Source organism: Oncorhynchus kisutch, unplaced genomic scaffold (genome assembly GCF_002021735.2).
Source record: "Oncorhynchus kisutch isolate 150728-3 unplaced genomic scaffold, Okis_V2 scaffold3918, whole genome shotgun sequence".
NCBI lineage: Eukaryota > Metazoa > Chordata > Actinopteri > Salmoniformes > Salmonidae > Oncorhynchus > Oncorhynchus kisutch.
The window spans coordinates 270,040-284,931 of NW_022265863.1; the positions used below are offsets into that span (position 1 = coordinate 270,040).

At 42.7% G+C, this 14,892-nt stretch overlaps 1 protein-coding gene across 1 annotated transcript; it reads left to right on the top strand.

The window, feature by feature from the left end:
• Positions 1 to 12,207: 12,207 nt before the first annotated feature.
• LOC116372110 (retinal homeobox protein Rx2-like) lies at positions 12,208 to 14,590 on the top strand (the record flags this gene model as incomplete). Its single annotated transcript, XM_031821197.1, has 2 exons — positions 12,208 to 12,568; positions 14,337 to 14,590. Coding segments are annotated over 2 exons (615 nt in total), but the record flags the coding sequence as incomplete, so codon positions are not given.
• Positions 14,591 to 14,892: the final 302 nt, after the last annotated feature.

Sequence of the window (14,892 nt, forward strand, 5' to 3'; positions counted from 1 at the left end):
ACTGGACTGGTTTTAGATGAATGTTGTAATGGGACTGGACTGGTTTTAGATTCATATAATGGGACTGGACTGGTTTTAGATGAATGTTGTAATGGGACTGGGCTGGTTTTAGATTCATATAATGGGACTGGACTGGTTTTAGATTCATATAATGGAACTGGACTGGTTTTAGATTCATATAATGGGACTGGACTGGTTTTAGATTCATATAATGGGACTGGACTGGTTTTAGATTCATATAATGGAACTGGACTGGTTTTAGATGAATGTTGTAATGGGACTGGGCTGGACTGGTTTTAGATTCATATAATGGGACTGGGCTGGTTATAGATTCATATAATGGGACTGGACTGGTTTTAGGTGAATGTTGTAATGGAACTGGACTGGACTGGTTTTAGGTGAATGTTGTAATGGGACTGGACTGGACTGGTTTTAGGTGAATGTTGTAATGGAACTGGACTGGACTGGTTTTAGGTGAATGTTGTAATGGAACTGGACTGGACTGGTTTTAGGTGAATGTTGTAATGGGACTGGACTGGTTTTAGGTGAATGTTGTAATGGAACTGGACTGGTTTTAGGTGAATGTTGTAATGGGACTGGACTGGTTTTAGGTGAATGTTGTAATGGGACTGGACTGGACTGGTTTTAGGTGAATGTTGTAATGGAACTGGACTGGACTGGTTTTAGGTGAATGTTGTAATGGAACTGGACTGGACTGGTTTTAGGTGAATGTTGTAATGGGACTGGACTGGACTGGTTTTAGGTGAATGTTGTAATGGGACTGGACTGGTTTTAGGTGAATGTTGTAATGGAACTGGACTGGACTGGTTTTAGGTGAATGTTGTAATGGGACTGGACTGGTTTTAGGTGAATGTTGTAATGGAACTGGACTGGACTGGTTTTAGGTGAATGTTGTAATGGGACTGGACTGGTTTTAGGTGAATGTTGTAATGGAACTGGACTGGACTGGTTTTAGGTGAATGTTGTAATGGGACTGGACTGGTTTTAGGTGAATGTTGTAATGGAACTGGACTGGACTGGTTTTAGATGAATGTTGTAATGGGACTGGGCTGGTTTTAAATTAATATAATGGGACTGGACTGGTTTTAGATGAATGTTGTAATGGAACTGGACTGGACTGGTTTTAGATGAATGTTGTAATGGAACTGAACTGGTTTTAGGTGAATGTTGTAATGGGACTGGACTGGACTGGTTTTAGATGAATTGTAAAGCATATCAACATGACATCAGATGTTGATCCCTTCAGTGTTTATTTATTAGTATGGAAAGCAAATCAGATCCTGTAGCACAGTTAAAGATACTGTGGTCAGGATGCCAATGTAGTTTCAACGTCTTATCTACAATGGATCTAAAACTGCAGACAAAACGACCTGAACCGTTTATAATTGAATACGTTTGTGTGAGACTACCTGGTTGATGCAGGCAGTGCCTGGTGAAGTCTCTGTACCCTGGATCTTCTGTCTAGTACTTGTACCACTAAAGCCAAAGAGTTTGTTTCATTGAAAACCAATTCCATTAAGACAAGGAGTTACTTAGAAATGCTTAATGGCAATAATGCCTGAAACAATTGGCAATGTAAGGTGCCATGGCCTGTAGGCAAAGGTGGTGGGATCATCCACTGTACATCTGGTCTGCGACATACAGACGTGGCCAAAAGTTTTGAGAATGACACAAATATTAATTTCCACAAAGTTTGCTGCTTCAGTGTCTTAAGATATTTTTGTCAGATGTTACTATGGATACTGAAGTATAATTACAAGCATTTCATAAGTGTCAAAGGCTTTTATTGACAATTACATGAAGTTGATGCAAAGGGTCAATATTTGCAGTGTTGACCCTTTTTCAAGACCTCTGCAATTTGACCCTGGCATGCTGTCAATTAACTTCTGGGCCACTGATGGCAGCCCATTCTTGCATATCAATGCTTGGAGTTTGTCAGAATTTGTATGTTTTGTTTGTCCACCCGCCTCTTGAGGATTGACCACAAGTTCTCAAAGGGATTAAGGTCTGGGGAGTTTCCTGACCATGGACCCAAAATATTGATGTTTTGTTCCCCGAGCCACTTAGTTATCACTTTTGCCTTATGGCAAGGTGCTCCATCATGCTGGAAAAGGCATTGTTCGTCACCAAACTGTTCCTGGATGGTTGGGAGAAGTTGCTCTCGGGGATGTGTTGGTACCATTCTTTATTCATGGCTGTGTTCTTAGGCAAAATTGTGAGTTAGCCAACTCCCTTGGCTGAGAAGCAACCCCACACATGAATGGTCTCAGGTTGCTTTACTGTTGGCATGACACAGGACTGATGGTAGCGCTCACCCTGTCTACTCCGGACAAGCTGTTTTCCAGATGCCCCAAACAATTGAAAAGGGGATTCATCAGATAAAATGACTTTACCCCAGTCCTCAGCAGTCCAATCCCTGTACCTTTTGCAGAATATCAGTCTGTCCCTGATGTTTTTCACTAATGCTGCCAAACATACCCTCGTAAAACTGACCATCCTACCAATCCTCGACTTCGGTGATGTCATGTATAAAATAGCCTCCAACACTCTACTCAACAAACTGGATGCAGTCTATCACAGTGCCATCCGTTTTGTCACCAAAGCCCCATACACTACCCACCATTGCGACCTGTACGTTCTCGTTGGTTGGCCCTCGCTTCATACGTGTCGCCAAACCCACTGGCTACAGGTTATCTACAAGTTTCTGCTAGGTAAAGCCCCGCCTTATCTCAGCTCACTGGTCACCATAGCACCACCCACGCGCTCCAGCAGGTATACCTCAATGGTCACCCCCAAAGCCAATTCCTCCTTTGGTTGTCTTTCCTTCCAGTTCTCTGCTGCTAATGACTGGAACGAACTGCAAAAATCACTGAAGATGGAGACTCATATCTCCATCACTAGCTTTAAGCACCAGCTGTCAGAGCAGCTCACAGATCACTGCACCTGTACATAACCCATCTATCTACCTACCTCATCCCCATACAGTATTTATTTATTTATCTTGCTCCTTTGCACCCCAGTATCTCTACTTGCACATTCATCTTCTGCACATCTACCCTTCCAGTGTTTAATTGCTATATTGTAATTACTTCACCACCATGGCCTATTTATTGCCTTGACTCCCTTGTCTTACCTCATTTGCACTCACTGTTGTCACAGGCCGGCTCATAGCCTGTGGCAAAAAGGAGGGGACACGAACAACAGGTATCGGCCAATCAAAAAGGTTCTTTATTATAAACCAAAAAACTATTAACTTTAAACTAAGAAAAAGGAATGAGGTGTGAAAGTATCATAATGTGAGGTGTATGTAAAGTGCAGGGATGTGTGAATCTGTGTGAAAACTATGCAAAACTACAAAGGAACAAACACAACAGGATCATACCTGGAGGAGCAGAGAGAGAGAGAGAGAAGAGTGATTAGAGAAGCCGTTTAAATGCCCTGAGCCCAGGTGACTCCAATCACTAACGACCCTCCTCTGCCTGCAGGAGGAACCGCCCCCTGCACTGCAGAGGAGGAGCCGTGACACTGTATATAGACTTTTTGTTTTCTTTTGTTCTACTGTATTATTGACTGTATGTTTTGTTTATTCCATGTGTAACTCTGTGTTGTTGTATGTGTCAAATTGCTATGCTTTATCTTGGCCAGGTCGCAGTTGCAAATGAGAACTTGTTCTCAACTAGCTTACCTGGTTATATAAAGGTGTTCTCAACTAGCCTACCTGGTTAAATAAAGGTGTTCTCAACTAGCCTACCTGGTTAAATAAAGGTGTTCTCAACTAGCCTACCTGGTTAAATAAAGGTGAAATAAAATGTAAAAAATAAACATAGTGATCTCCAGTCTTGTCCTCGTCAACACTCACACCTGTGTTAACGAGAGAATCCCTGACATGATGTCAGCTGGTCCTTTTGTTGCAGGGCTGAAATGCTGTGGAAATGTTTTTGGGGATTCAGTTCATTTTCATTGCAAAGAAGGACTTTGCAATTAATTGCAATTCATCTGATCACTCTTCATAACATACTGGAGTATATGCAAATTGCCATCATACAAACTGAGGCAGCAGACTTTGAAAATTTATATTTGTGTCATTCTCAAAACTTTTGGCAATGACTGTACACACAATCACATTAGTGGAAACAGAGGGTGTTCTCAGGGCAGGCCTGGTTGTAGCTAGATCCTAACCCATTTCCTAACCTTAACCTAATTCGCCAAACCTGCCACTTTAATTATACTAACCTGCGTAAGTTCTCCTAACCTGCTACGAACAGTCACTTCTAGTCAAAACCGGCAGGCCTGCCCTGAGAACAGCGTGGGTTATGAATAACGTGATACTCCTGCATATGCACCATTCAACCCAGGTACTTCTGCTGCGTTTCACAAACTAGTTGAAATTAGGGAACTCAGAAATTGTGTGTGTGAACACGTTTTAATGTGGTTTATGAAAGTTCAGTAAGTAAGGCTGGTCTGAATGGCTGAATCACATTTTTATCGCTTCCTATCCCGGTGGCATTGCGTGGTATTGTTTACAATGTTACCTCATTAGCAGAGCAGGTGTTTTATATGGTAGCTTTTAGTTCACCTTGGAAGCATAGCGTCACATCTCTCCTTCACTGGTAGCAAGCTTGTGGAACGTCACTCGCCTTTTCACTTCAGCCTATGAGCACTTCCTGAATAACCTATGACCTCACTTGTGCAATAATCACTCGGTTCTTTCAAGCAATGGGTATAAGCCTATGGGAGTATTGATGTCAACTCATCTCTTGTCTCTCACTTGCTGTTTTGTAGCAACAGTCTTCCAACAACCTTCCACCACCAACTAAAGGCCCGTCAGGATGCATGTTCTCCCAGACGGGGTGGTTCGATGCCAGCTGCTCAGCACTCCTCTGAGACGAGGCCTACCCCAAACTATTCAAGAAAATTACATGTTGCGTTTTGTCTTTGTTGTCATTCAGTAAAGCCTGTACTCCCGGAAGTCCTCACCAGAACAGTAAACCAACCGGAAGACCTCACCAGAACAGTAAACCAACCGGAAGACCTCACCAGAACAGTAAACCAACCGGAAGTCCTCACCTGAACAGTAAACCAACCGGAAGTCCTCACCTGAACAGTAAACCAACCGGAAGAACTCACCAGAACAGTAAACCAACCGGAAGTCCTCACCAGAACAGTAAACCAACCGGAAGACCTCACCAGAACAGTAAACCAACCGGAAGACCTCATCAGAACAGTAAACCAACCTTTTGAAGTCCTCACCTGAACAGTAAACCAACCGGAAGTCCTCACCTGAACAGTAAACCAACCGGAAGAACTCACCAGAACAGTAAACCAACCGGAAGTCCTCACCAGAACAGTAAACCAACCGGAAGACCTCACCAGAACAGTAAACCAACCGGAAGACCTCACCAGAACAGTAAACCAACCGGAAGACCTCACCAGAACAGTAAACCAACCGGAAGTCCTCACCAGAACAGTAAACCAACCGGAAGTCCTCACCAGAACAGTAAACCAACCGGAAGTCCTCACCAGAACAGTAAACCGAACAGTAAAATTCAGAGAACTGAGACTTTTTCTGGTCCTCACTTCTAAAGACTATTTTAGGGGTTAGGGAAAATAGGAATTTGAATTGGAATCAATTGTTGGTCCTCAAGTATAGTAAGACATAGCTGTGTGTGTAGCTGTTTGGCACAGTGGATGCAGGCAGTCCCTGATGGAGTCTCAGTACCCAGGATTTTCTGTCCAGTATTGGTCACATTAAAGCCACAGAGCCTGTTTCATGGAAACCAATTCCACGAAGACAGAGTTACTTAGAAACACTTACTGTACAGTAGTACCATGGCCTATAGACTAAGGGGTTAAGGAGCTAAGGTGTTGGGATCATCCACTGTACATCTGGTCTGCTACGTACACACATAATCACATTAGTGGAAACAGAGGGTGATTTCAGGACAGGTCTGATTGTAAATTAGATATTTCTGAGTCGCTTCAGGGAGAATTTGAGCATTTTAGCTAATCCTAAACTTTGCCTGACCATAACCTAATTCTCCTAACCTGCTGTGTAAGATCTCCTAACCTCTGCAAAAGTCACTTAATGTAGACAAAAGAGGCATGCCTGCCCTGAAAACAGCGTGGGTTGTGAATAACGCGATACTCCTACATATGCACCATTCAACCCTGGTATTTCTGCTGCGTTCACATACGAGTCGGAACTCTGAAAAATCCGTCTTGCTAACTGGTGGAACGTGGCATGTGTATAACTACAACCAGTTAGCAAGTTGGAAATGTCTGACACGTGAACGTGTCACAGAAATCATGTCACAGAGTTTAGCGTCTATATCCACTTCTAATAGGCTTGCCAGGCTACCACTACAGCTTCTCAGAAAGAGATTCCTTAATGAAACCCAGAAAAGAAGCTACGTGGTGACAGTCCCATCTGTTACTTTTCTTTTTTCTACACTAATGACGCACTCTCTCCTCTGCCTCGCCAGCCCACCAGGAGCGTCTAGTTCTAATCGAGCGTGGAGTGTACGGACAGAGCATCCTCAAAATCCACAAGTAAATAGTTATTTGACCATCTCGGTCTCAGGACTTTAACCCCATTGATAACCTGTTGGTTTGAGTTTAATAGGGCAGGACATAAGTGCAGATTAATGATATAAAAGATCGGGAAAGATTCTGTATGGAGGAATGGTCTAAGATCAGTGGAGGCTGGTGAGAGGAGCTATAGGAGGACGGGGTCATTGTAATAGCTGGAATGGAATAAAATCAAACGCATGGAAACCACATGTTTGACTCTGGTCCATTTATTCCATTACATTACATTAAGCCCGTCCTATAGCTCCTCCCACCAGCCTCCTCTGTTTAAGAATCCTACCTAATCCTATTGGTCCTAGACGTGTCCAATCTCATAAAAAATTATCCTTCCAAAGTAAGGTATTGAAAGTTATTGAAACAGGGGTGCCAGTAAATTTTGATAACTCTTTTTGGAAGAAATTATACTATATGTTAAGACAAAATGTCTTTCTCCGAGCAATTGTATTAGTATAAAATAATATCATTTTTTTATTTTTGCTTGCAATATACACTACATGACCAAACATCTCATTCCAAAATCATGGGCATTAATATGGAGTTGGTTCCCCCTTTGCTGTTGTAACTGTCTCCACTCTTCTGGGTAGGCTTTCCACTAGATGCTGGAACATTGCTGCGGGTGTCACACCCTGACCTGAGTATTCTTTGTTTTCTTTATATATTTTGGTTAGGTCAGGGTGAGACGAGGGTGATGTATGTTTTTGTACTGTCTAGGGGTTTTTGTATGTTTATGGGGTTTTACTAGTCTAGGTGTTTTTTATGTCTATGGTTGCCTAGATTGGTTCTCAAATAGAGACAGCTGTTTATCGTTGTCTCTGATTGGGAACCATATTTAGGCAGCCATATTCCTTGGGTAATTTGTGGGTTATTGTCTTGGTCTAGTTGCCTGTACTAGTATTATATAGCTTCACGGTTGGTTTTGTCACGCCCTGGCCTTAGTATTTTGTGTTTTCTTTATTATTTTGGTCAGGCCAGGGTGTGACATGGGTGATTTATGTGCTTTGTTTTGTCTAGGGGTTTTGAAGTTAATGGGATTGTGTTTAGTATAGTATTCTAGGTAAGTCTATGGTTACCTAGAGTGGTTCTCAATCAGAGGCAGGTGTTTATCGTTGTCTCTGATTGGGAACCATATTTAGGCAGCCATATTCTTTGAGAATTTCGTGGGTGATTGTTCCTTGTCTCTGTTTGTTGCACCAGATAGGGCTGTTTCGGTTTTTCACGGTTCTTGTTTTGTAAATTGTTTGTATTTTTCATCTTTCATTAAAGATGTATAAAGATAACCATGCTGCATTTTGGTCCTCCTCTCTTTCACCAGAAGAAAACCCTAACAGGTTTGTTGTTTTCTATAGTTTGTTAAGTGTTCTTTGTCTTCATTAAAAAGTATGTATTCATCTTACGCTGCGCCTTGGTCTCCTCCATACCATGAACGTGACAGAATAACCCACCGTAAAAGGACCAAGCAGCGTTAAGGAGGAATGGACCTGGGAGGAAATTTTGGACGGAGCAGGACCCTGGACGCAGGCTGAGGAGTTGCCTAGGAGCAAGAGAGGACAGCAATGATGTCGGGGAGGTAGGCCACAGAAACCCCAATAAAAAAAAAAAATTGGGGGGCACATGGAGCAGTCGGCGAAGTTGAGGGGTGAGTCTGAGATTGTCGAGGAGTTATTGGACAGATTGGAGGAGAATGAACGGAGGGGAGATTATGAGACATTTGAGGAGTTAACGAAATTGGAGGAGAGTGAAGAGAGAGCTGTTGGTTTGGCGTAGTATGCACGGCATTCGCCCCGAGGAGCGTGTTAGCTGTCCGACGCCACCTGTGTCAGTTCCTCGTACAGTTCCGCCTGAAACTTGTGTTAAAGTTCCGGAAGAATTGATGCCAGCTATACACACCAGATCTCCAGTACACCTTCACAACCCGGTGTGTCCTGTTCCTGCTTCCGCACTCACTCTAAGGTGCGTGTCCCCAGCTCGGTACCACCAGTGCCGGCACCAGGCCTACAATGCGCCTCGCCAGTCCAGAGCGTCCGGCGACAGTACCCAGTCCAGAGCGTCCGGCGACAGTACCCAGTCCAGAGCGTCCGGTGACAGTCTACAGACCGGAACCTCCTACAACATGCCGCAGACCGGAACCTCCTACGACGGGTCGCAGTCCGGATCCGCCAGAGTCTCCCTCCAGTCCGGATCCGCCAGAGTCTCCCTCCAGTCCGGGGGCGCCACTCACTCCAGACTCGACCATCAGTCCAGTGGTGTCCTCTAGTCCGGGGTCGGCGGTGAGGATTCCCGCTCCAGAGACATTGCGTAAGCTCCCGACAAACAGTTATTTTGCTGATGTTGCTTCCAGAGACAGTTTGCAACTCTGTAGTGAGTGTTGCAACCGAGGACGGATGATTTTTACTCGCTGAACACGGTTCACGGAACATTGGTCCTAGACATTTCCACTTCACAATAACAACACATTTGACCGAGGGAGCTCTAGCAGGTGCAGAAATTTGACAAACTGACTTGTTGGAAAGGTGGCATCCTATGACGGTGCAACGTTGAACGTCACTGAACTCTTCAGTAAGGCCATTCTACTGCCAATGTTTGTCTATGGAGATTGCATGGCTGTGTGCTTGATTTTTTTATACACCTGTCAGCAACAACAACCACCGAGCCACTGCCTGTTCACCCCGCTATCATCCAGAAGGCGAGGTCAGTACAGGTGCATCAAAGCTGGGACCGAGAGACTGAAAAACAACTTCTATCTCAAGGCCATCAGACTGTTAAACAGCCACCACTAACATTGAGTGGCTGCTGCCAACACACTGACGATGACACTGACTCAACTCCAGCCACTTTAATAATGGGAATTGATGGGAAATGATGTAAATATATCACTAGCCACTTTAAACAATGCTACCTTATATAATGTTACTTACCCTACATTATTCATCTCATATGCATACGTATATACTGTACTCTATATCATCGATTGCATCCTTATGTAATACATGTATCACTAGCCACTTTAAACTATGCCACTTTGTTTACATACCCTACATTACTCATCTCATATGTATATACTGTACTCGATACCATCTACTGTATCTTGCCTATGCTGCTCTGTACCATCACTCATTCATATATCTTTATGTACATATTCTTTATCCCCTTACACTGTGTATAAGACAGTCGTTTTGGAATTGTTAGTTAGATTACTTGTTGGTTATTACTGCATTGTCGGAACTAGAAGCACAAGCATTTCGCTACACTCGCATTAACATCTGCTAACCATGTGTATGTGACAATTAAAATTTGATTTGAACATGTTTGGCTGAAATAGCCGACTCCAATCATTTGAAGGGGCGTCCACATACTTTTGTATATATCGTTTATCTCTGTATTTGTATTGTTATTTTATACTGTCTTTTTTTTGCTCATCTTTATCAAGGGTGCTAATACCTAACTGTAATTTGGTCACTGCACAGGAGGAAATGCAAACTTGTACTTTATTCAACATTTTAAAGAGGCTACCAAAGTTTGTAATTTCTACTTTAAAATATCAGACTTGATTTACCCTAACAATTTTTTTTATCAACCCTTACAAAAATGTCCATCCATTATAATTCCCATTTCCTATTGATGTAGGATTAATTTCCTGCTGTGAGAAACTGGTAAAAAAGATGACACACCTGAAGGTCTTAGAAGCTACAACGTTGACCTTACCTCCTCCCACCTGGGCCACAAGTTTAGGGCAGGCACCTGAAGGTCTTAGGAGCTACAACGTTGACCTTACCTCCTCCCACCTGGGCCACAAGATTAGGGCAGGCAGCCAAGAGGGAGGAACTCCCCTGCCTTGTTACAGAGCATTTCAGTACTTATTACATTGCTCACGTATATGCTTGCAGACTTTCAAGGACTTAGCTGGTTGGGAGGACTAGGTGCACTGCTACCAGAACTCCCATCTGCTGTCATTTACAACTTGTCAGATAGAGGAACCACAATGCACGGCTCAGCATTGGAAGAGGATGTGTGTACTGTAAGTTACCTGGATAGAGGTAAGTATATTTACACATGCTGCTACTGATATTATTGCTGTTTATTTTGAGTTGATAGTACTACTACCACTTAGTTACAACTATTTGTTGTTGAAGATATAATTATTGTTCAAATAAATGTTCATTTCATTGCAGTCTGTTTTTACAATGGCAAAAGGTATAGGCTACTTCATTTGAATACATCTATTGTCTCTTCTTAAAAATTAAAAATAAAATCAAAGACAGATTTAGATGTTTTTGGGGGGGGGAAAGTAACTACAGTATTTATTAATAGACCTATGTTTCATTGTCAAAGATTTATGGTTTCATCTTTCAACTGGTCCATTCCATACTTTATTGGTCTTGTTGATAAATGTAGCTAGCTGTACATAACATATGATTTGGTCTTGTTGATAAATGTAGCTAGCTGTACATAACATATGATTTGATAAACACATGTTGATAATTTCAGATCAGATTTTTTTTAACTAACTGGCAAATTGACATTGTTTTTAGGATAGAGATACTGTATGTTAATGCGAACCGGTGCACATGTGACAAAGCAAGATACAGAAATAAGTCCAGGTACCTTCATGCATTGAACATAATGAATAAATGTCAAGTAGTATCAGATGTGAATTGTTCATATCAGCGTCAAATATACCCAAATGTTTTCCAACTGAAGGGAACTTGATTGTTACCGTAGTAATATGCATTAAAACCAATATGATTGTTACCGTAGTAATATGCATTACAACCAATATGATTGTTACCGTAGTAATATGCATTACAACCAATATGATTGTTACCGTAGTAATATGCATTACAACCAATATGATTGTTACCGTAGTAATATGCATTACAACCAATATGATTGTTACCGTAGTAATATGCATTACAACCAATATGATTGTTACCGTAGTAATATGCATTACAACCAATATGATTGTTACCGTAGTAATATGCATTACAACCAATATGATTGTTACCGTAGTAATATGCATTACAACCAATATGATTGTTACCGTAGTAATATGCATTACAACCAATATGTCATTGCATAACATTTTACTGCAGTGGGCTAAATCAGTGTCACACAGTGATTCTTGGTAGTCTTAAACAAATATACTTTGAAACAAAAGTATAAAACCTCACACACATGGTTATGGGTTTAAAAAAAGCAAGACACCTTCACCATGTCATATATATATATATATATATATATATATATATATATATATATATAGAGAGAGAGAGTTTAAATGTATTACATTTTGAGTTTGCATCCCAATATTACATTTTATGTACATCACAGAAGACTGAAATATAACAAAACCGTTTGACATAAAAACACTGGATTTTCGGTGCGTAAAAATAATAATATGTTGAGTAATTATGAATAACATTCCACCCCTGAGGCCACTAGACGGCATTTCTGGTCATTCGACTGCAGGAAAGGGCTACGACACAATATTAACAAGAGGCATATGCAAGAGGCACATGTGCACTTTCACAACAGAACCGTTCTGCAAAACCCTGTGTTCATGAGATCAACGTGTCTAACTTTCCCTGTTTTGCAGACTGACAGAAAGTCCAAGGACAGACAGTTCTGCATCCCCCATCAAAGTGCTCTTTGACAACATACTGCTTTTCTTGGACATATTTGTCAATGGATACCATGGGAACGATGGACGATGGCTGCCTGCCACCAGACAATGACATGGTGACGGGACGAGGGTCTAGTGGGGGAGGCCGGCTCCGCAGCACTGACCTGATCCTGGGCTTCAGTAAGGACCAGTACCTCCTGCTCACTCCCGTAGGGTCCGAACGGACCCATGAGGTGGACACTGAGGGCCTGGAGACCCACCAGGGGAAGCAGGGCCAGTCAGACCCCTACAGATACCTGGCCAGCCTGGAGGACAGCACCCAGCACTCTGCCTTTCACGGTCAGTACCTTGGTTGTTATAGGTTAATTCATTGATTGACTAGGTGATGTTGTTTATTACATGAAGACAAGGTAAAGGGCGGCAGGTAGCCTAGTGGTTAGAGAGTTGAGCCAGTAACCGAAAGGTTGCTAGATCGAATCCCCGAGTTGACAAGGTAAAAATCTGTCGTCCTGCCCCCGAACAAGGCAGTTAACCCACTGTTCCTAGGCCGTCATTGTAAATAAGAATTTGTTCTTAATTAACTGACTTGCCTAGTTAAATAAAATAAATAAACAAAAGTAACCCTTCCTATGAATAACCTCTTATGAGACATGCATAATGCATTATAATGGACAACATAGGCACTAATAACTGCTCATAAACATCTGTAACATATACAGCAACAACATCAGTGAAATAGCAGTTCATATAAGACTTGTATCCAAGACTTTCACTTCTCCGTGAGTAGTCACAATGTTTACTTAGATTACCTCATCCAGGAGGAAAGATGGGGACAGTTGAAAGCACACGGTGCTAACCTCATCCAGGAGGAAAGATGGGGACAGTTGAAAGCACACGGTGCTAACCTCATCCAGGAGGAAAGATGGGGACAGTTGAAAGCACACGGTGCTAACCTCATCCAGGAGGACAGACAGGGACAGTTGAAAGCACACGGTGCTAACCTCATCCAGGAGGACAGACAGGGACAGTTGAAAGCACACGGTGCTGACCTCATCCAGGAGGACAGACAGGGACAGTTGAAAGCACACGGTGCTAACCTCATCCAGGAGGAAAGGCCGGGACAGTTGAAAGCACACGGTGCTGACCTCATCCAGGAGGAAAGATGGGGACAGTTGAAAGCACACGGTGCTTGGATTGTAATTTTCTCAAGATTCAGAGACTACAGTTTATCACTACAGTATAGCTACAATGTTTAACTTAGTAGTTTCCACCTTTTACACAACCAGATCTAGGACCAGGCTTGGATAAGAAATAACAGGTTGGATATCGACTGACTGACTAAGTAGGCCTGGCTGGGATGAATGGCTGACTGATGGTGTACCAAATATTTTGTTTATTATAACAACATTATATCCTTCTATTACTGTAACATTACAGCATAGTGACTTAAGGAGACCACTTTTCCTGCCTCACATGTTTGTTACCAAGTCAACGATCTGATGATAATCTTGAGCCTCAATTGATTTGGATTAATAAATTAACAAACTCGGATTAGATCTACCATCCGTCAGCCATGTGTAGAGGGCTTCAACCTCTCCCTGTTTTCTACCATCCATCAGCCATGTGTAGAGAGGCTTCAACCTCACCCTGTTTTCTACCATCAGCCATGTGTAGTGGGGCTTCAACCTCACCCTGTTTTCTACCATCCATCAGCCATGTGTAGAGGGGCTTCAACCTCTCCCTGTTTTCTACCATCCGTCAGCCATGTGTAGTGGGGCTTCAACCTCTCCCTGTTTTCTACCATCCATCAGCCATATGTAGTGGGGCTTCAACCTCACTCTGTTTTCTTAGAAAAGATGATCAGGTCTGGGGCAGTGCAGAGGGCAAGTACAGTCTTGATGTAGATTAGAGCTATCTATTCCCACATGAGGACACTCAGGTTTAACAGGTGGCATCTGTCCCCATGGGACCATGAGATCACCCGTAGAGAGAGCTGCATATTAGGTCGCCTTTTGGTAAGTAGAGCTGGTACTGCCAAAGGAACCGAGTGCAAGAAGACAGATACCTAAACACACACGTCTCTCCTGTTCGACTGTCTCCTCTTCAGAGTCGGGCCTTTTCTCCAGGGACGAGTGTGACGGGGACCTGGGAGATCTCCAGAAGGGGGTGGGCAGCGGGGAAAAGTCCCCCGAGCCTCCAAAGGAGGACCGCCCTAAGAAGAAGCACCGGCGTAACCGCACCACCTTCACCACCTTCCAGCTCCATGAGTTGGAGAAGGCCTTTGAGAAGTCCCACTACCCTGACGTCTACAGCCGGGAGCTCCTGGCCATGAAGGTCAACCTCCTTGAGGTCCGTGTCCAGGTATGCAACCTCTACCTATCTAATACTACTACACACTAATAATACTGTATCGTCTCTACCTATCTAATACTACTACTATACTAATAATACTGTATTGAGTCTCTACCTATCTAATACTACTACTACTATACACTATTAATACCGTATAGTCTCTACCTATCTAATACTACTACTATACACTATTAATACTGTATAGTCTCCACCTATCTAATACTACTACTACTATACACTATGAATACTGTATAGTCTCTACCTATCTAATACTACTACTACTATACACTATTAATACCGTATAGTCTCTA